This window comes from Ahaetulla prasina, chromosome 1 (genome assembly GCF_028640845.1).
Source record: "Ahaetulla prasina isolate Xishuangbanna chromosome 1, ASM2864084v1, whole genome shotgun sequence".
Lineage (NCBI taxonomy): Eukaryota > Metazoa > Chordata > Lepidosauria > Squamata > Colubridae > Ahaetulla > Ahaetulla prasina.
Window position 1 is genome coordinate 375546838 of NC_080539.1, and position 21798 is coordinate 375568635.

General features: G+C 47.4%; 2 protein-coding genes across 2 annotated transcripts; both read right to left on the minus strand.

Moving 5' to 3' along the window:
* Positions 1–185: 185 nt before the first annotated feature.
* Positions 186–9895, minus strand: CD320 (CD320 molecule). The gene is made up of 5 exons (XM_058163684.1): positions 9328–9895; positions 7088–7534; positions 3524–3583; positions 2718–2863; positions 186–1072 (listed from the first exon to the last, which is right to left on the minus strand). Exons 1-4 carry the CDS (start codon positions 9878–9880, stop codon positions 2736–2738), a joined length of 1188 nt encoding a protein of 395 aa, XP_058019667.1. The 5' UTR covers positions 9881–9895; the 3' UTR covers positions 186–1072; positions 2718–2735.
* Positions 9896–13488: 3593 nt separating this feature from the next.
* NDUFA7 (NADH:ubiquinone oxidoreductase subunit A7) lies at positions 13489–20829 on the minus strand. Its single transcript, XM_058163686.1, has 4 exons — positions 20721–20829; positions 17664–17713; positions 15111–15260; positions 13489–13724 (listed from the first exon to the last, which is right to left on the minus strand). The coding sequence occupies exons 1-4, from the start codon at positions 20769–20771 to the stop codon at positions 13628–13630; spliced, it is 348 nt and encodes a 115-aa protein (XP_058019669.1). The 5' UTR covers positions 20772–20829; the 3' UTR covers positions 13489–13627.
* Positions 20830–21798: the final 969 nt, after the last annotated feature.

Genomic DNA, 21798 nt, shown 5'->3' on the forward strand with positions numbered 1-21798 from the left:
ACAGCAGTGTCTCTGCTTGGGGTCCTTCTCAAGGCTGGTGTAAGGATGAGCTATTGGACCAGGGGGGAAAGGAAAGCCGGGAATAAAGATGGAAAGAGGAGGGCTCTGGAGGAAGTGGGGGGGAGGGGGGCATTTTAATGAGTGGTCAGAGATTCCAAACGAACAAAAGAAGCCAGGCCCCCATAAAGGAAGGTTGGGAAACGATTTTTAATGTTTGCACTCACGACAGGGGGTTGATCCCAGTGTTGCAAGAGTAGAGCCCCCAGGCTGGACAAGAGACGGAAAAAAATTAGGGGGGGCTTTCCTGCCCTAAAATAGCTCACATTCTCACCCACCACCCAATCTGAGGAAGCGTCACTCTCCACAACCAGTTCAGATGCAACGGCAACAGGAAAAATCTGGGAGCAGCCAAAACCGACTTTTTGTCATATGGGGGATCCCTCAGCCTTCCCAAACCTCCAGAATGAGCAGAGCTGGGAGGGACGCTAGAGATCCTCTAGTCCAACCCCCTGCTCAAGCAGAAACCCCAACACCATTTCAGACAGATGGCTGTCCGGTCACTTCTTGAAAACCTCCAGTGATGGAGCACCCACGACTTCCGGAGAGCTCTTGTCCAACGCAGCTGGAAGCACCGGACAGGGGAAGCACCAACAGGAGCCCCCCCCAGAAAGGAAGCTGGGATCCCACTGCTTCCACGTGCTGGAAGAATCCCAGCTCGGGGTCTGGTCTGAGGGACGCAAAGGCCATTTTGCTTGGAGATGCTCCCTCAGAGTGAGCTGGGCTGAAGGGCTTCTGCCGGAATGGGCAGGTGGCAGAGCGGCTGTGGAAGGACAAGGCCCAAGCAGGCAGCGAGAGACACCCGGAAATATTTTAAATATTAAACCTATTTTAATTTCTCCCCGGAGGAGGTGGACTTCTGTCGACAGCCTGCAGGCCGAGTGGCTTCCAAGCCTCAGCTCCTGCAAGGAGTCCCAGCGGGGCCGCCAGCTCTTCAGATCGAAGGATTTTTCCCGAGGTTCCTGGGAAGGTCAGGTGACGGAGTCCCTCGCTTGAGGGAGCAAGGAGAAACTTCCTGCAAGAAAGGAACATGAGAAGAGGGGAACATGGGCTCCTGAAAGTTTCTGGCGGGAAAGAACATGCGAAGAAGAATGAAGACGGCAGAGTGGGGAGGCTGGGCTCTGCACCCCAAAGGGCAGCTGGACTTCCTTGGTTTTTCTCCTTGAAAACTTTCCCTTCCCATCCAAGAAGCCCCAAAGGTGCTTCTTCAAGAGGCAACTGGACTTCCTTTGGTTTTCCTGGAAGACGTTTGGCTTCTCATCCAAGAAGCTTCTTCAGTTCAGAACAAACAGTGGAAGAGGGAAGCATTTAGGATTTTCCCCACTGTTCAGGGGGAGCAGAAGCAGCTTCTTGGATGAGAAGAGAAATGCCTTCAAGGAAAAAAAGCAGAAAGCCCAGCTGCCTCTTGAAAAAAGCACCTTTGGGGCAACGGAGACGCTCCAGAGACTTTGGGACAATCAGATGACTGAGGATCTCCATAAACTTCTCTCCTCCAAGAAGCTTCTTGAGCTTCAGAACTGAAGAAGCTTCTTGGATGAGAAGCGACATGTTTGACCTGCAATGATTGAGGATCTCCATGGACGCCCCAAAAGGAAACTATGGAGAGGGAAGCCATATTTTTTCCTCCACCCTACAAAAGGAAAGGGCAAAACTCAGCAAACCACCTCTGGGCCTTGCTTTCTGGAATGCCACCCCCGAAAGAAGCTGGGCTGATGCAGTTTAGAACAGGGGTCTCCAACCTTGGCAACTTTAAGACTTGTGGACTCCCAGAATTCCTCAGACAGCAACTCTGGGAGTTGAAGTTCACAAGTCTTAAAGTTGCCAAGATTGGAGACCCCTGTTCTAAACTGCATTTTTGGCTACTTCCAGACCAATGGCTTTAAGTTTATTTTATTTATTAAATTTATTTGCAACCCATCTCTCTTCAAGAAGTTTGTGGAGATATTCCTTCCTGATTGATACCTGTGAGGCTTTCTGTCTTCTTGAGGACCTTGGCCAAAACTCATTGAAAATATGACCTCTGGAGTTACTGTTGCTAGTTTTACCTGAGCTAAAACCACACACCTCTACTTCTCCAAAACCCAAAGGAGGAGCCCTGAAAATTCACTCGTGGAGCTGCATGTCCGAAGATGGCTTAGGAGTCACAGCCAAGCCCCAGGGGGGGTCAGAGAAGAAGCAGGGTAGGGGGTGGTTGACCGCTTGCAAAAATTATGAAAGGTTTTGACAGAAGTGTTTGGGGTCAAAGATATGTATTTATTTATACTTCATAATGGCTGAGGAATTCTGGGAGTTGAAGTCCACAAGACTTAAAGTTGCCAAGGTTGGAGACCCCTGGTCTAGGGCAGAACTGGAACACTGCCAAGTTCTCCCAGTGCCCATCTCAGGAAAGTACTGTTTTCAACATCGTTCTCGGTTTGTGACACCTGTCTGTGAGATCGCGAGGGGCGAGCTGAACATACGTTAAGTAACGGCTTAGCAAAAGAGAACGTAAAGAAAAGTTGTTCAACCCCAAGTAATGCAAACCTCGCAATTTACACCAGGGTGGGTGGGGTGGGGGAAGCAGGTACAGAAGGTGGAGAGAGAATCAGAGGGGTCCCTGTGTTGAAGCTTCCCAGGGACAGAAGCCCAGCTAAGTCCATCAAAACAGATTTGGGGCTTACCTGGCTGGCCGGCCAATCTCAAGGCTGTTCGACTAGGATTAGCTGCTTAAAGGCTGCTTTGGGGGGGAGACGGGCAAGGAGGGGCTTGGCTTTTCTAGAGACCCAGAGGGCGAGGGCTGCTGCGGCCACGATGGTGATCAGGAGTGCTAGGAGAAAGGCAGAGAGGTGAACATCAGAATCTGGCCTCCTTCCTGGAATAGCCGCGGGAGGGAGACCCCCAAAAGCAGGAATTCCCAGGGTGTTCTAGCACTTGAGCGAACCAAAAACGGCTTTTCCTGTCCTCTGTCTGATGCCACGTTGATGGAAATCAATTGCGTAATCCTTGACTGAACAAACACTCGTTTAGTGACCGTTCAAAGTTACAATGGCACTGAAAAAAGGATCGTGTTTCACGCTTACGGCCGTTGCAATATCCCCGTGGTCACGTCATCACAATTCAGAAGCTTGGCAACTGACTTGTATTTGTGACGGTGGCCCTGTCCCGAGGTTACGTCATCCCCTTTTGCGACCTTAAGATGAGCGAAGTCAACGGGGAAGCCAGATTCACTCAACGGTCGTGTTACTAACTGAACAATTCACTGAACAACTGTGGCAAGGAAGGTTGCAAAACGGGGCCAAACCCACCTCCTAATTGTCTTGCTTAGCAAGGGCTTAACTGTGGTCGTAAATCGAGGACTGCCTGTACCCATGGATTTCGTGAGGCCATTTCGCCACTGGAAACCGGAGCAGTGGAACCGGCTGATTTCCCTGCTAATCCCCCCAATTCCGTTGGGGGAGATGGGGATCACTTGTCCAGTCTTACTCACCGACAATGGCAGTGATTGTCAAGGGCTCCAAGGCCGGAGTTTCTGGGGGAGCACGGCTGCCTGTGAAAGAAAAGGGGAAGGAAAAAGAAAGATGTTAATATAATACACGTGGGGGGAAAAATAAATGAAAAGGGAATTTTATTTCGTAGGATGGGGTTAAAGGTGACTTGCTGAAAAAGCTGAAGAGATGGGCACAGATTTGCATTTAAATGTGCTGCGTTCATGACTTGTGTTAATCTGTTTTTCCTTCGTTCTTTCTCTCTCTCCTTCCTTCCTATTTATCTCTATCTCTACCTCTCTATCATCTCTCTCTCTATCTCCATCTATGTCTATCATCTATCTGCATCTATCTAACATCTTTCTCTCTTCTTCTCTCTCCATCTCCCTCTACCTGTCATCTTTCTCTTCTTCTGTCTCCATCTGTCTCTCCTCTCTCACCATCTGTCTCCATCTATCTCTATCTCTAAGATAATCTCTATCATTTCTAATAATCAATCAATCAATCTTATCTATCAATCCTATCTATCTATCTATCTATCTATCTATCTATCTATCTATCTATCTATCCATCTATCATCTCTGTATCTGTCTGTCTATCTCTACCTATCCTCTCTCTCTCTCTGTCTCCATCCATCATCTCTATCATCTGTCTGCCTGTCTAACCTACCTTACCTACCTATCTTCTCTATAAAACTCTTATTCCTATAACCTTTAACTGGGCAACAGTGGGCAAAATGGTGAAGCACTGGATACCTCAAATGGGCTAACTTACTGAAGAAATAATTAGCTCTTTGAAAGAAGTAAACACAAACAGTTTTGCAAAGCAATTTGGAAAGAAAGGCAGGGCAATAGAGAGGGGTTGAAACATTGAGAAATCAAGACACGATAAAACTCAGAAAGTCTTTTGCGAAGGGCAGAGTCCCGTAGGAAAACATATCGCAGGAAACAAAACAAACCAGAGCATCAGGATGCAAAAACACACAAAAAAACCAAACTTGCTTCACTGAAGTATCTCAGAAAACAGACATCCTGGAAGGAACTCAAGATTGTTGGAAGCAGTTATTTATGGGTTGGGAATGTTGGGGGGAGTCGGACCAGCCCGGGAGGGTTTGCCCAAACCGGAAGGGTTACGCAACTTGGAGAGGCGATAAATAGTCAGACCCTCCAAGGGAAGCCCCTTCCCCCTGGATTCTTTGCCTCAGGCAGACAGGATAGGAGCAGCCTCCCTGGAAGGTTCTGGCGCATCCCACCGGTGGGTTATGGGGACTGGCTACCTGTGGGGTTATCCACATCTGGGGATGCAACCTTTAGATCAGCGGTGTTCAACCTTGGCCCCTTTGAGACCTGTGGACTGCAACTGCCAGAATTCCCCAGTCGGCATGGCCAGCTGGGGAATTCTGGGAGTTGCAGTCCACAGGACTTAAAACGGCCAAGGTTGGACACGCCTGCCGTAGATATTGGTTCTGATTCTGCCAGAACATTTTAGTCAAGAGACCCCTGTTGGAGAGGAGAAGGCGGCCAGTGTATTTTAAGCATCTCAGTGTAAGGCAGAGAGCTGGATTAAGTCTAGGGTGGGAAAAACCTCCAAAGGGATTTAATAGCATTTAATTTAATTTAATTAGGATTTAATTTAATTTTCCAACATTTATGAAAAGGCAGAACTTCCTTGAACTGCAGCTCGTTTTTAAATTTAAAAAAAAAAGGAATCAGAACAGGTGCTACCAGACTTCTCCTGATTTCATTTATTCATTTCTTAAATTCATTTGCTGCCCATCTCGTAAAGAAATGATTTTTATTTGCCTCGGGGTGTCCTGAAAGTATTCTGATATGTTTTAGCTAAAGGAAACATTTGGGAACACTTTTGAGGAGGGCACGTTTAAAGACGTACATAAGAGAACATGCGAGAAACGGGAGAGACCGAAGCAAAACACGCTTGCCCGTTTGAACATCCGTGGGACAAGCGGCATTTGGCACAGCAAGGGGGGTAGGAAATGAGGCCAAGAAATGAAAGGTATTGGGAAAGGGAATGCTGTCAAGTCCAATTTACACCCACACCAAGCTTAACAGACGACAGACGTGGATTAAGAGTTAACGGCATTAAGATTAGAGAGATACTGAATTAAACTTCCCAATTAATTAGAAGCAGCAGAAGACAACAGAAGTCATCCCAAGGAAAGTGGGGAGGTGGGAGAGCCAGGGTCAGAACGTAAGGGGAGTGGGCTGTGGTGATTGACGCCTCTGGCTCAGAGTGGCAAACTCCCCACTGTGGATCCCTTGGGTGACTCTGGCCCAGGCAGAACCCCTGTGCAGAGGCTGAAAATTCAGGACACCCCACCCCCCAGAGCAAAACACAGCAAGCTTTAGGTCTGAGCGATTAATTTTTTTTCCTCCCAGCATTCTTAAAATCAACCCGATGCAAAAGATAACAGATTTACAGAAGGGAAGAACTGATCCCAAAAAAGGGCCTGTGTGGCTCAGACTGGTAAGACAGTCTGTTATTAACAGCAGCTGCTTGCAATTACTGCAGGTTCAAGTCCCACCAGGCCCAAGGTTGACTCAGCCTTCCATCCTTTATAAGGTAGGTAAAATGAGGACCCACATTGTTGGGGGCAATAAGTTGACTTTGTATATAATATACAAATGGATGAAGACTATTGCTTAACACAATATAAGCCGCCCTGAGTCTTTGGAGAAGGGCGGGATATAAATGCAAATAAACAAAACAAACAAAAAACAAAACAAACAAACAAAAATCAGCACTGAAGACGAGAATGAACAGAAGTCAGATGCCCAAATGCTGTTTTCCTTTATTTCAGCAATATAACTGGAGGCAGGGTAGGCACGCATCATTTTTGTGCTGTTAACTGGTTAAAAAAAAAAAAGGGATTTTGTAACCTCTGCAAACTCCCCCACAATACCTTGAAATCTCAGAGTAATTCTAAGATTACTTAGGCCTTATGCCCACCTTGGCATAACCTTGTTGGCAGCCCGGATTCTTCTCCAGCTTCCTCCAGGAAATGCCGGAGAAGGCATTGGTGCCCTTCCAAGTGCCAAGGACACAGCTTTGTCCATCTCTAAGTTGAAAAAGAGGAAAACCACCGTGGAGGGTGGGATTCTCACGGGACCTTCTAAACTTTTTTAATCTTTCCAAATGAAGCACAGGGTGGAAATATAGGCAGGAACAACAGAGGAAGCAACAGAGTCCCATCCTGCTAATTTCTTTCTGGTTAAATATAATGCAAAATGCGGGGGAAAAAGAGCAAAAAATATTGCTAGAGCTGCACTCAACCTCTTCTCGTTCTCAGCCAGTTATACAAGGTATATTTCTAATCTACAAACTACTTTGCCCTGGTGGATTGGGAGTTATAAACAGCAGATAATCACAAGCAGCGTACAGCGAAATACAAAATATAACTGAACAGCAAGCGAAGTGCAGCTTTAGCAAGCAGACATCAAGAGGGCAAAGATAGCTCTTTGCCTATAAAATGAAGTTGCAATTCAAAGAAAAAACAGCCAGCAGAAGCGCCGTTTGGCACCCCAAAATCGGACCACAGCTCAGCCCACCTTTTGGGGTTATTTGTGGGGTCCTTGGAGTCTCTGACAAATCCGTGCTGCAGCTCTCTTCGTCGGTTCTGTCTTCACAGTCCGGATGGCCATCGCACTTGAAAGACAGGGGGAAGCACTCGGCCCCTGGGTGGCATCGGAACTCGTCGCTTTCGCAATCGTCCTCCTCAGGCGGGCCCACCAGGGACGCGCAAAGGGACCCGGCCTCATCTGAACCATCCGGGCAATCCTGACGTTGGTCGCAAAACTGCTCAAAGGGCAGGCAGGGCCCGCTGGTGTTGCTGCACCGACAGGTGTGATTCCTGCAGATGCTTCTTGGCTGCTGGCACCCGTTTGTGTCGTCTTGGCAGCCGGGCTGCCTCTCGTACTCTAGGCACTGTGGCACCTGGCCCCCTTCTTGGCACTGGAAGCTCTCAAGAGGGCAGGAGGAGGAAGAAGAGGAGAATCCTGCAGGTGGAAAGCAAGAGAAAAAACAGTGAGCGGAGGAGGCTGATCAGATGTTCAAAGAGAGGCAAAGGTGTCAAAAGAATGGAAGTGAAAGAATAAAACGGAATAAATAGAAAAAATTCAGTTATATTCTTTGCTTTTTTTTCTTATTGCAGGTCTTTCAGCCCAGTGACTCACTCTTTTCAGAGTAAGAGTTGGAAGAGGGAGGTCTTCTAGTCCAGCCACCTGCTCAAATGAACGGTGAAGCCTGTATAAGTGCAGTGCTTTGGCAGAAACACACCATCAGTTCCTTAAGAAAAGCAACTCCTGAGACTCTGACCTTGGATCCTTACCGGGGAAGTAATCATTAACTAACCACTATTTATTTTTGGGGGTGAAATAAAACAATGTTTTGTGGAGCAATCCAAATCGTAGTCAGAGTGTGACTCTACAAGAGGTCGTAGGGCTGTATTTATGTAGAGAACTTCTACGGCCGCCTTCTCCCACGGTGATCCTGGGCAGCTCACAAGCACAAGTCTTCCTACTGTGCCAATGTGGGTTTTTCCTAAAATAGTCCTGGGCTGGATCCTGGATCCCCCGAAACATCAGTGGCACACCTGGAGATCTTCCTGGGGAAGGATCCACCTGCTCGGTTGCTAAGAGTCAAGAGCAACTTGATGGGAATCAGTCAATCAATGCAAAACTCCTATGGGAAGCCCCTCGGGCTGCAAAAGGTGGAAGGGACCAGCATCAATGGGGAAGGGGCAAGGGCGGCCCTCCTTGGAGACAGACTTGGGGAAAATCTTTTTTGGGGGAAGGGGGGCACACAACCAATGCGTGCAAAGCTTTTGCTGCTCCATTTTAATCTCTAAATAGGTTCAGCTGCTAATTACCTTGCAGTGGCTTAATCGCTCCCCATTGATGCTTTGGGGAAGGAAAAGCCTCCTGGGTGGGGTCTAAGCAAGGGGGGGAGCTTAAAAGAAGGGGGGAGTCCCAGCCCCCTTTGGCCAATGGGGGGGGCTATAAGCCAAGGTCCAAAGGAGACCCCCCCCACCCCCCATCCAGGCCAAGAGTCCATCCTCATCTGTAGAGGGAAATGCAGAAGTATTAAATTTTACAGAATAACAGAACTGGAAGGGACCTTGGAGGTCATCTAGTCCAACCCACTGCTTAAGAGACCCCTAGACCATTCCAGGCAAATGTCTGAAACACAAAGGATCCAAAGTGGGGGGGGGACACAGGGGGAATCCTGGGCCTCCATGGGGAAGTTTGGGCTGAGAGGGCCCTGGCTGTGGCTTCTGGGACCAATGAAAAGAGTGTGAGGAGCCAAACCAAGGACTCCTGCATGGGAAGAGGGCATAACCAGCGTCAGGCCAGGAGTCAGGCCAAATATTGCACAAATGCACCTGCAAAGAGAAGCCGGGGTAGTGGGGTAAGGTTGCTGCAGTTTGACTCAGAGATTTTGGGGGTCTTTAACTCGAGGAAGGCTCGCTTCCCCCCTTGGGCAGGTAGGCCCGGTCTCCTTGGCAACGGCCTCACCTCTGACCTTGTAAAAGGGCTGGAGGGGGGGCGCGCGAGGGGATATCGGCGCACGTGCGGCCCGGGGGGCGTGGAAAGCGAGCCCAGAGGAGGTGTGGCGGGGCGGGAGGCCAGAACGGCCAATAGCCGCCTGTTGGGCGGGGCCTGGAGTGGCGCTCGACCAATCGGCGGCCATGGGACGTGTTTGAAGGGCATGAATGAGCCCGTTGTGTGGACAGGGTTCTCTCCTCCTCCTTCCACCCTCCCTCCTCCCCTCCCTTTCTCCCTCCGCTCACCGGCCTCCCAATTCAGCAGCAAAAGGAGGAGAAGGCGCGTCATGGTTCCGCGGACGCCGCCAGCCCGACTGAACGCCCGGCGAGCATGAAACCCGCCGAAGAAGGAGCGCGCCTGCGCAAAGAAGAAGAAAGCGACGGGGGAGGAGCCACACCACCGAGTTGCGCATGTGCAGGAATAGAAGACGAGGCTCGGCCGGAGGGGGGGACGAAGTGGGCACCCGGGCAGAAGGCGCATGCGCAGTCTCCCGGGGAAAAGATCCGCGGCACGTGCGGCGGGTCTTTTGCAAGGCGGAGTCCCGGAAAGTGGAGGAGGGGGCTGCCGGCTGCAAATCGGGGCTGGGGAGGCCGGCTGGAAACCAGGCGGGGGAAGGGGGCTCCAGCTGCTGCCCCCCCTCCTCTCAGCCGATTCCCCAGACTCGCTGGGGTTGGGTGGGGAACAGCAAAGAAGAACCTCCTGGTTCAGGAGCAATCTACCGATAAAGACCGTTCGACTTGCAACCGTCAGCCGCCTTTCCAAACGGCCCGAGCCAAGCTTTTGCCCGTGAACGGACATTGTTTCGGCCGGAAAAGGCACTCCCAGAGTGCCTTAGTAAGGGGGGAGGTCTCCTCGTCGGTTGGGGGGCTTAGGGGCGCGTGAGAAGCCGCCTCTGCAGGAAAGGAAACGCTCAGCTGGAGGGAGGCTTAACCTTGTCGATTTGGCGTGTCAGAAATTGGGCCGCTTGCTTTTGTCAATCCCAGGCCTACACCCGACTGATCTGAAGGCCCCCCCCCCCCGCATTTTGGTGCATCAGCTGAATGCTTTTGGGAAAGACATTTTGGGAGACTCTGCTTGTGTGGTTCTGTATCATCTGTCTATTAACTATGTTCTATTCATCATCTCTATTAAAACTATATCATCTACCTTATCTCTCTCTCCATACCTATCTATCCATTATCTCTCTATCCATCCATCCGCATACCTATCCATCTCTCTCGCTCTCATATATGGTTTTCGCGGGTGTTTGTATGTAGGTCTTTGGTTATTCAGGTTTTCTCCCGCGTAAAATTGGATTTGTCTTCGGTGCATATGCTCTCAGTGTACATAAAAGAAAAGATACCTTCATCAAGGTACAACATTTACAACACTTAGTGATAGTCACAGGGTACAAATAAGCAATCAGGAAACAATATCAATATAAATCTTAAGGATACAAGCAACAAAGTTAAGAGTCATAAAGTCGTAAGTGGAAGAAGATGGGTGATGGGAACGATGACAAGATAAATACTAGTGCAGATTTAGTCAATAGTTTTGACAGTGTTGAGGGAATTATTTGTTTAGCAGAGTGATGGCCTTCGGGAAAAAACTGTCCTTGTGTCTAGTTGTTCTGTTGTGCAGTGCTCTGTAGTGTCGTTTTGAGGATAGGAGTTGAAACAGTTTATGTCCAGGATGTGAGGGGTCTGTAAATATTTTCACGGCCCTCTTCTTGATTCGTGCAGTATACAGGTCCTCAATGGAAGGCAGGTTGGTAGCCATTGTTTTTTCTGCAGTTCTAATTATCCTCTGAAGTCTGTGTCTTTTTTGTTGGGTTGCAGAACCAAACCAGACAGTTATAGAGGTGCAAATGACAGACTCAATAATTCCTTTGTAGAACTGGATCAGCAGCTCCTTGGGCAGTTTGAGCTTTCTGAGATGGCACAGAAAGAACATTTTTTTTTGTGCTTTTTGGATGATGTTTTTGATGTTAACTGTCCATTTTAAATCTTGCGGTATGGTAGAACCTAGAAATGTGAAGGTCTCTACTGTTGATACTGTGTTGTCTAGTATTGTAAGAGGTGGAAGTATGGAAGGGTTTCTCCTAAAGTCTACCACCATTTCTACGGTTTTGAGAGCGTTCAGTTTCAGATTGTTCCAGTCACACCACAAGGCTAGTTGTTCAACCTCCCGTCTATATGCAGATTCATCATTGTCTCGAATGAGACCAATCACCATTGTATCATCTGTGAACTTCAGTAGTTTGACAGATGGATCATTAAGAGATGCAGTCATTGGTATACAGAGAGAAGTGGGGAGAGCACACAGCCTTAGCCCCCTGTGCTAATTGTACAGGTGCCTGATGTGATTCTGCTTAGCTTCACCTGCTGCTTCCTGTTTATGATTTTATGATTTATGAAGCTACGATCCACTTACAAGTGTGTTCATGTACCTGTAGCTGGTTGAGCTTAGAAGAATGTCTGGAATGATGGTGTTGAATGCTGAACTAAAGTCTACAAAAAGGACCCTTGCATAGGTCTTTGGAGACTCAAGATGTTGTAGGATGTAGTGCAGAGCCATATTAACAGCATCATCTGTTGATTATTTGCTCAGTATGCAAATTGCAAGGGGTCTAACAGCGGATCCGTGATGGATTTCAAGTGGGACAGCACTAGCCTTTCAAAGGTTTTCATGACTACAGATGTTAGAGCAACTGGTCTGTAGTCATTCATGATATATATCATCTACTCTCTATCTTATTTATCATCTATTTATCCACATATCTATCTATCTATTTGTACTAACTGTCTTTACTTTGGCTGTAAACCGTCCTGAGTCCTTTGGGAGAAGGGCGGTATAGAAATTGAAACAAACAAACAAACAAACAAACAAACAAACAAACAAACAATAAATCTATCTATCTATCTATCTATCTATCTATCTATCTATCTATCTATCTATCTATCTATCTATCTATCATATGTATATAAATTCTGACTGGCCCCACCCCCATCTATTCTCTGCCTCCTGAGTCCCAGCTGATTGGGAGGAAATGGGGATTTTGCAGTAACCTTCCCCTGCTAAGCCCACCAAGCCACACCCACAGAACCAGTAGTAAAAATTTTTGAAACCCACCACTGGTCTCTCTATTATCCATCCATCCATCCATCCATCCATCCATCCATCCATCTATACATTATTTATCTCTATTACCTACCTATTTTGTATCTCTCTCTTGAAAGTTGTAGATAGTCCTCAATTTACAACAGTTCAATTTAGTGACAGTTCAAAGTTACAACAGCACTGAAAAGTGAGTCATAGCTGTTTTTTCACAGCTGTTGCAGCATTCCCAAGATCACATGATCAAAATTCAGAAGCTTGGCAGGTGGTTGATATTTATGACGGCTTCCGTGTCCTGGGGGGGTGTCACATGATCCCCCTTTGAGACCTTCTGACAAGCCAAGACAATTGGGGAAGCTGGATTCACTTAACAACCGTGTCACTAACTTAATTACTGCAGTGATTCACTTAACACCTGTCGCAAGAAAGGTCGTAAAATGGGGCATAGCTCACTTAACAAATGTTTCACTGAACAAGATAGATTCTGGCCCAGTTGTGGTCCTAAGCCGAGGACTCCCTGTAACCTGTTTGGATTCTGTTTTGAATTTGTGCTTGTATTTATAGGACTGGTGATGCTGTCTCCCAGTGTTGTGACTCCAGCCACCGACCTTGGCCCTATGCCCGGAAGTGACTTGGAGCCAGGCCTGCTGCCAGAAAGTGATTTGGACAGTGAGGGGGAAGGGCCATCAGGACTTACCTCGGGAGCACCGGCTTCCCTGGCTCAGCTCCAGGAGCCAGAGGCAGGCCAGGTGGAGGAGATAACGAGGCCTCCGTCTCCTGACTCTTTCCCCCCCCCAGGCCACACCTCCAGACCCAGCTGATGGCAATCAGGCCTGGCTGGACCCTAGGTTTCGTAGGCAGGAGAGGAGGGAACAACAGAAGCAAGGGTGGGGCAGGCCTAGGAAGTGCTGAGTCATGGAGCCACACCCCACAGGATATAAAAGGCAGCCAGAGCTGCTGTGTCTCTTTGTAACAGGCAAATCCACTGATTGACTAGAGCTGAAGTTTGTGACTCACCAGCGTCGTGGAAGATAACGAGGGCTCTTGGCAGACGCTGGCTCTTTTGCCACCAGAGCTGATAGTGCCGGCTAATTAAGCCATCATTCGGACGGAGGCAGAGGAGGACAGAGCACCCAGCCAGAGATAGGCGAGATGGGGTGGGGTAGAAATTTAATAAAGAAATCCACTCTTAGCCAACATCTTTGCCTTCATTTATTCTGGCTGTATCCGAGTTAACAATTCCAACGTCTGCTCCTCAAATTCTGTTTTCCCAGCCCAACAAGCCCCTTAAAATCACGTACAACTGACAGTGACGTTATGGATGGCATTTATTGAATTAGCCCAGGAGGAGAAAAAAGTCCCTCTGTCTTGCTGCTTATCCTCCTGGCAAGGACCGAGGCCGGACTGGCTGCTCTATGGCAACCCTGCCTTGGAGCCTCGGGGGCGCTTTCACAAATAGGGCTCGTCCTTGGACAGCTCCCACTTCCGAGGGGGCACGCCAGGGGTCACAGGCAGCTTCTCCGTCCTTGTGACGGAACAGTCCGAGCTGTGGGTCAGAAACGGGACAGTTAGAGGCTGCATGAACACCTTCCCCAAGCTGGAGACGTCCCCAGGCTGTCAACTCGCATTAAAAAGAGACAGTTTGGTCTAGTGGTTAAGGCACCAGGCGAGTTCTAGTCCCGCTGTAGGAATGAAAGGCAGCTGGGTGGTAAGCACTAGGAGAAGGTGAATTCTAGTCCCACATTAGGCATGAAAGTAGGCTGGGAGACTTGGCCAATCACCAGGAGACTGTGAGTTCTAGTCCCGCCTTAGGCATGAAAGCTGCCTGGGTGATTTTGGGCCAATTGCTAGGAGTTCTAGTCCCATTTTAGGCATGAAAGGCTAACCAGAATCGCCTTGTAGGGGAGATGGGCAGCATAGAAATTTAATAAATTTAATAAAATAAGTAAGAGTGGTTGGGCCAGTTCTTTCTCCTCAGTACAGCTCACCTCAGGTAGCGGATGTGGGGAAAATGGGAGAAGGAAGGAGTATTGGATACATTTTGTCACCTTGACTTATTTATAAAAATAATAAAGGCGGCATATGAAATAAAATTATAAGAGGAAGCCTCCCATTCACACCCCAGTCTCCCAGTAGCTCAGCAGGCCAAGAAAAAGGCAGGGAAGGCATGTTGCAGAGCCCCCTCAGTTAAAGACTGGTGGGGTCCAGGAAGGGAGCTTTCTCTGCCCAAGTCGCCCTGGGGAATATTTCCCCTCCTCCTGGGGGTGAGGCAGCCCCCCTCCCCACTCTCCTGGTCTCTATATAAAGGTGCAAAAGGACCTTTAAAAGAAGAGCACCCTGAAAGGCTCCCCTTCACCTTTCAACTAATTTTTAACACTGCTCTTAATCATCCTTGCCTCTTCTTCTTCTCCTTAAATTTTAACTTTTATAGATCTCCTTATGTAGTAATTATTTTATGGCACATCATAAGGAAGAAGGGCGGTTTCCAGCTGTGATAAATTAAATAAATAAAAGGCCTCCAAAAGGCGTGTCTCCCCCCTCCCTCTCCCAGCTTCCTAGGAAAGAGACCTCGCTGGGAGGAGAGGAAGCCAGGCCTTTTCCGGCTGGACTCTTTCAAGGCCTCCTCGGGAGGAGAAAAAAACTTCACAGCTTTTGGGAACCAAGCAGGGGAAAATCAGGAGCGGAAAAGGCCTTTAAACATCCTCCCCCCCCGCCCCGCAACCACGTTTCTATTGCAAGTGGAGTTGGCTTTTAGCATCCTTTTTGAAAACGCCAAACTAGCTAAGAGCTTTGGAGCTTTAGCCAGCCGGGTCATTGTTCAGAAGCGGAAATGGCGATGACAAACAAGGATGTGTTTAGGAACTTTCCAGAAGGGAGGCTGCGCTCTTTAAGGCCGTCGGATCTCTGCAGGTATCGCCGAAGGGGGCCTTACCTTCCCGCTTCCGCTCTGGGAGCCAACTTCTTCTGAGCTGACATGAGGACAATGGGCGGAAAGGACTCCCTGCGCCCGTCTCTGGTGCAGTAGTAGTTGTTGGCTAGCTTGTGGCTGGGTCCCACGGGGAGGCGGGGAGGCGGCTGGGTCCTACCAAGCAGGAATCAGAAGGAGACGATCAAAGTGTGAAGAGTCAACATGGAAAATCCACCAAAGTAAGAGGCGCTTGAAGGAACGTCCTGGCTTGACCGGGCTAGAAACAAGAGGCTGCATCCTCTCTGCAAAGGCTGGGCCACATCCTTATCCAGGGGTCACAAAAGGGACTTCCAAGGCGGGGGAGGGGCCTTGGACGGCCCCAAACCCTGCACCCACTAAACGCCTGGTGTTCGAAGCAGCCAGGGAGCTCCCCAATTAAAAGGAAAAATGAAATTTCATTTTAATGTATGCCAATGGGTGCACATTCAAAGTGACAATAAAGTTATTCTATCCTAACACTATCAGGAGACGCCAGCTGTCATAACTGGGCATCTACGGAGATTCTCAGTCATCCAGGTCACAGTTATCCTAAAGGCATTTTTCCAAAGTTAAGAAGAGAAGCAACCTGGAACGAAGGAGGAATTTCCTGATAGTCCGGACAATTAATCAGTGGAAGTTTGTAAGAACTGATTGGATAATCATTTGTCTGAAATGGGATAGGGCTTCCTGTCTGAGCAGGGGGTTGGACTAAAAGACCTTCTGTTCTGTTCTGTTTCTCTATTCTATTCTGAAGGCAACTGAACTTTCTTGGGTTTTTTCCCCCCCCCTTGAAAATGTTTCATTTCTCACCCAAGAAGCTTCTTCAGTTCTAAATGAAGTTCTAACTATTGAGTTAGAACTGAAGAAGCTTCTTGGTTGAGAAGCAAAACATTTTCAAAGAAAAAGAAACAAAACAAGGAAGTCCAGTTGCCCTTTTGGAAAAACACCTTTGGGACAATGGAAGCTGGGACTTTGATCAACACCCTTGAGCCGAGTGGACGGTGTGCTACAGGGCTGCATCCAAAGCGTTCAATGGTCTTCCAAGAGGATTCCTCTTGGCTGGACTGTCCCTGATGGCCTTCCTAAAGACTGGGCTTTGCCCTCTGGCCTGGGGGGGGGGGATCAGAGTCATGGAACCCATAAAATGATTGTGCAGGTAGAATAGAGACTTACGACTCTATTCAGTTCAATCAGAATAGAGCCAAAGGTGCTTTTTCAGGAGGCAACTGGACTTTCTTGTTTTTTTCATTGAAGATGTCTTCACTTCTCATTCGAAAAGCTTCTTCAGTTCTGACTGGAGACTTTTGGCTATGCACTTTGGGATGAACACCCTTCAAATGGTGTAAGAGTATGAATAGATTTCCAGAAAAATTGCAGACTGTAGGAACCATTGTTGTGGACCAGAGACAGACAATGTCCTCAGCGATTCCAAGAAGGCTCCACCCCCATTTGCACCACTCAGATGACTCTGAGGACACAGGTAAACCTCCAGGTGGCCTCAACAACCCTCTAAAACAGGGCTGGGCAACTATGGCCCCTTTATGACCTATGGACTTCAACTCCCAGAATTCCTGAGCCAGCATGCTGGCTCAGGAATTCTGGGAGTTGAAGTCCATAGGTCATAAAGGGGCCATAGTTGCCCAGCCCTGCTCTAAAAGGATGCAAATGACCAGCTGTCCGCAAGTATCAATCCTTCCATTCCCCACCATCCAGTCAGAGCCCAAGAAGCTTCTTGGATAAGAAGTGAAATGTCTTCAAAGAAAGAACAAAGGAAGTCCAGTTGCCTCCTGAAAAAGCACCTTTGGGACAACCATGGCCTGGATGACCGAGAATCTCCATAGACAATTACACAGGCACCCCTGTTATAAAGAGATAAACAAATTAACAGACTTGGAAGGGACTTTGGAGGTCTTCTAGTCCAGCCCCCTGCTCAGGCAGGAGACCCTACACTATTTCTGAAGGATGACAATCCAGTCTCTTCTTGAAAGCTTCTAGTGATGAAGCTCCAACAATTTCCGAAGGCAACTTCTGTTCCATTGGTTGATCGTTCTCACTGTCAGGAAATTTCTCCTTATTTCTAGGTTGAATCTCTCTCTTTCATCAGTTTCTATTCATAATTCCTTGTCTGGCCTTCAGGTGCTTTGGAGAATAGCTTGACCACTTTCTCCTCCCTGTGGCAGCCCCTCAAATATTGGAAGATGTTATCCTGTCTCCCCTGGTCCTTCTCTTCCCTAGACTAGCCAGGCCCAGTTCCTGCAACCGTTCTTCATATGTTTTAGCCTACAGTCCCCTAATCCTCCTGGTTGCTCTTCTCTGTTCTTTTTCTAGACTCTATGGTTATCTAAGGTTCCAATTGTGTAAATGATTTTGGGCAACTATAAATGGTTTAAATCAGGACATTCTTTCTCCAGTAGCACTGTAACTAACCCACACACTATACAGAGGCTTTTAAACTCTCTGATCTGGAGCTGCTCCCTTGTGGAGGCTTGAGCCACAGCTGAAGTCCAGAGCTTTTTCTAACGTCCTGCCGAGAATTACCTCTTGGAGATCTCTGTGTAGCGCAGCTGCAGTGTAGCTTGGATGTCTCGCTGTAGAGAGAGAGAGAGAGAGATTGAAGAGTAGAATAGAATAACAGAGTTGGAAGGGACCTTGGAGGTCTTCCAGTCCAACCCCCTGCTTAGGCAGGAAACCCTACACTACTTCAGGCAAATGGTTTATCTAGTCTCTTCTTAAAAACTTCCAGTGGTGGAGCAATGAGTGGGAGTGTGAATGAGTGAGAGAAGCTATTCATCTTAAGTGCAATATCTCAAATGCAAAAAACCCCCAACTATCTGCAGATACAGTTCTACAAAGGAATCATAAAGTCTGTTATTTAAACCCCTCTAACTGTCTGGTTTGGTACACGAACCAAACAGGTCAGACACAGACTTCAACTGATAGTTAGGACTGCAGAAAAAACAATGGCTACCAACCTGCCTTCCATTGAGGACCTGTATATCGCACGAATCAAGAAGAGGGCCGTGAAAATATTTACAGACCCCTCACATCTTGGACGTAAATTGCTTTAAATTCTCCGCTCTGGATGCCGCTATAAGGGCACTGCATGCCAAAACAATGACACACAAAGATAGTTATACCCCCACCCCCACCCTGTGCCATCACTCTGCTGAACACCTGATTCCCACAGCACTGTCTTAGGCCTAAAGATATTTACCCATGGAGTAGGGCTATACTGCTATTATCCTTCTTATCTTCTCATTGATTAGTACCTTCTAGTGGTATCTATGATTTATCACTTGTTGTATTGTAGAAAGTCAGCACCTCCCTCCCTCCTAGAACTATTTTGAGGAATATTAAAAAAGGCAGAATATTATATTTCCCTAAATGAGAAATGAAGAAACATGTTTTTTTAGAGGCAGGAAGCAGCCCCCAAGTCTTTCTTTATAGCCCACAGCAGATGCCAGCACTTAAGAGATAAAGAGCTTATTGAAAGAGGAAGACAAGTATCTAGATAGCTCTATTCATAGGCAAATCAAATACTGTAGGCAGAAATCCTTTCAAGACAGGATATTTTGAAACACCCTGCAGCAAAGTCTGAACTAAGGCAGAAGGGTGGGATTAGCCCCTCACTCAAGAGCCAACACAGGAGGAAAGCCATTCAGGGACAATAGGAATTGCCCAACATCCTTTCAGAACAGAAGCCTCTTCATTGCATCATCTCAGAGCAGTCCAATCTTTCACCAAATCTGGGAGCTCAGACAAACACCTAGGATTTACATTTCCTCTTTTACCTATAGAGCCAGCTATGACCCCTACATGACCCCATAAGAATCTGGCAACAGCCAACAGATTACATGTTCTTGCACAAGAACAGGAAGCTCAAGTGCAAAGCTTAAGAGAAGGTATAACCCCCACCTTACTCTCAACTCCATGTGGTCAGCTGCCCAGAATCACCCATGTGCTTCATCATTAAACCTTCTTTCCAATCAGCCTCCATGTTTCCAGTCTCTTTCTCCCAGCTTGGAACTGGCAGAACCAGATGGATATTTCTTCCCACAGTATCATGATTAACGGTTGTAACTATGATCTATCACTTTGTTGCTGGTATGTACAGTGAGAGCGTCTGCACCGGAGACAAATTCCTTGTGTGTCCAATAAAGAACCTTCTATTCTATATCTGAGCCACTGCATTCCTAGTAACGATTAAAAAACACAAAGTCTATTCAAGTGTCAGAATAAACAGATACATTCTCAACTGAGAGCCGTTAAATAAGAATGCAGGTAGTCCTTGACTTACAACAGTTCGCTTAGTGACTGTTCAAAGTTACAACGGCACTGAAAAAAAAAGTGACTTAAGACCATTTTTCACAGTTATGACCTTTGCAGCCTCCCCATGGTCACGTGATCAAAATTCAGACGCCTGGCAACTGATTCCCATTTATGACGGTCACAGTGTCCCAGAGTCACGTGATCCCCTTTTGCGACCTTCTGATGAGCAAAGTCAATTCACTTAATAAGTGAAGCCAGATTCACTTAACAACTGTGTGGCTAACTTATCCACTGCAGTGATTCACTTAACAACCGAGACAAGAAAGGTCATAAAATGGGGCTCAAGTGGGGTCATAAGCTGAGGACTTCCTGAACTTTGGTGTGAAGCATGATTAACCCTCTGCCATTCAGAGTCGCTGTGGACAGAGAGATGGGAGGGGCATGTAAGACATAATCCTGCTCCCAGTCCAGGAAAATCAGCAAAACCCCTAAAATTATGGCCAGGGGATGGGAAGACCAAATAGCAGATAGAGGTGCCCTTCCTTCCTTCCTCTCTTTCTCTTTCCTTATTTATTTTCCTTCCTTCCTTCCCTTTCTCTCCCACCTTTCATCCAAGCATCCACTCCTTAGCTCTCATTCCACCATTTAGAAATGTCTTAGAAGTGAAGAAGCTTCTTGGAGGAGAAGTGAAACATCTTCAAAGAAAAATCAGAAAGTCCAGTTACATCTTTTTTTTTTTTAAAAAAAAAGCCATTTAGAAACATTTAAATACAATTAATAGTTACACCTGGCCTTCTACACCTGAGTTCCTCAAACTTTAAGAATGTGGACTTTTAACTCCCAGCATGCCCCAGAGTTTGTGGAAGCGGGCAGGATGCAAATCTTGGAAATAAATATCCCAGCTCTCAAATTTGGAACATTTTATACCATGACAGAATAACAAGAGTTGGAAGGTACCCTGTGGTCATCTAGTCCAACCAATGTAAGTGTTTCTTTAAAGGCAGCCATTTTTAAGGTAGGTGGACTTCAACTCCCAGAATCCCTCATCTAGCCACTCTCCAAGAATGCCCGAAGCTGACAAGGAATTCTGGGAGTTTAAGTCTAAAAGGGGCCACTGCTTGATTGGTCCAGCCGGAAGGCCTTTGCCGCGCGGAAACTACAAACCCCAGAAGCCCTCGCGCGGGGAAAGGGCGGGGTTAAGCCGCGAGGCCCCGCCCCAGGCTCAGGGTCGCTGGGGATACGCCCGGCGGGGCCGACCAGGCGTTCATCGGACCTTCATAGGAGGCGGAATTGGGGAATCCGGCCGTCGCGTCCGCTCGCCCTTACCCCGGCCAGAAAGTTGCGGATAAGGCGGATGATGCCGGTGGCCGACGCCATCTTGGCTTCAAGGTTACGCGCTGCGCGGAGCACGCAGGGAACGCCAGGCCCCGCCCCCTGATGGGCGGGGCTAAGTGGCAAGCCGGGGAGAAGGGCGGAAAAGCCGGAGCGCGGCCTCGCGCGGTGCATGCTGGGAGGAGGGGAGAGAGAAGAAAGCAAAATGCAGGTTTTTTTTAAATACCTGTATTTTTCTTTCTCTATTTAAAATGTTATTTTTTTTATTTCCAAACTTATGCCAGTGTTTCTCAACCACTGGTGAAATGGGTGGACTCCAGAATTCCCCATTTGCTCTGATGCCATTGCTGGTAAGGAAGCCGCCCAGAGTTTATTTATTTTATTTATTTTATTTATTTATTTTGTCACAACATCATACATTGCAATAGACACAAATCAATACAGGCAATGCCAATGTTCATTTCTCAGGCTTTCATTTACATTCATTTCAAGGAAGCTGGCTCAGCACCACTAACAATTATGAATGAATGAATGAATGAATGAATGAACACACAACAGTTTGCTTAGTGACAGTTTGAAGTTACAACAGTACAGAACAAAAGTGACTTACGACCAGTTTTCACACTTATGGCCGTTGCAGCATCCCCCAGGTCACGGGATAAACATTTGGATGCTTGGCCACTGACCTATGTTGCGATATTATGCCATATGAACCCCTTTATGAAACTGTTTATGAAATTACTTATGTGCAAATATAAGCATGAGCAAGTTTTGAGAAATTGCTTATGTGCAAAAATATCAGCATAGGTAAGTCTGGCTAATTGTTATCATGTAAGCAGAAATCTGTTTGATGCCAAGGTTACAAAGATGTTTGCCAGTAAATGTAACAACACCTATGAGATAGCCACAGAACATTCCTTCTCTGATAAGGTCAACTTCACAGAGCTTCAAAAGAAGTTTGCTCCTACACACAATTATATGAGATTTATTAGTATGTAGTCAGGATGTCTCAAGATGTATTTCTGTTTGCTGTACCACGAGGCAAAAGCAGAGAACAAAGAACCACTTCATG

Bases quoted from the DNA above. Each gene is read 5' to 3' on its own strand.
- CD320 (XM_058163684.1), bottom strand. From the start codon at position 9,880: ATGTCCGTTCACGGGCAAAAGCTTGGCTCGGGCCGTTTGGAAAGGCGG. The intron at 7,535-9,327 runs GTGAGCGGAGGG...TTCCACCTGCAG, and splicing joins GCTGCTGAATTGGGAGGCCG to GATTCTCCTCTTCTTCCTCC. The intron at 3,584-7,087 runs GTGGGCTGAGCT...TTTCTTTCACAG, and splicing joins CCCACAAATAACCCCAAAAG to GCAGCCGTGCTCCCCCAGAA.
- NDUFA7 (XM_058163686.1), bottom strand. From the start codon at position 20,771: ATGGCGTCGGCCACCGGCATCATCCGCCTTATCCGCAACTTTCTGGCC. The intron at 17,714-20,720 runs GTAAGGGCGAGC...CTCTCTCTACAG, and splicing joins TCCGCAACTTTCTGGCCGGG to CGAGACATCCAAGCTACACT. The intron at 13,725-15,110 runs GTAAGGCCCCCT...TCTGACCCACAG, and splicing joins CCCAGAGCGGAAGCGGGAAG to CTCGGACTGTTCCGTCACAA.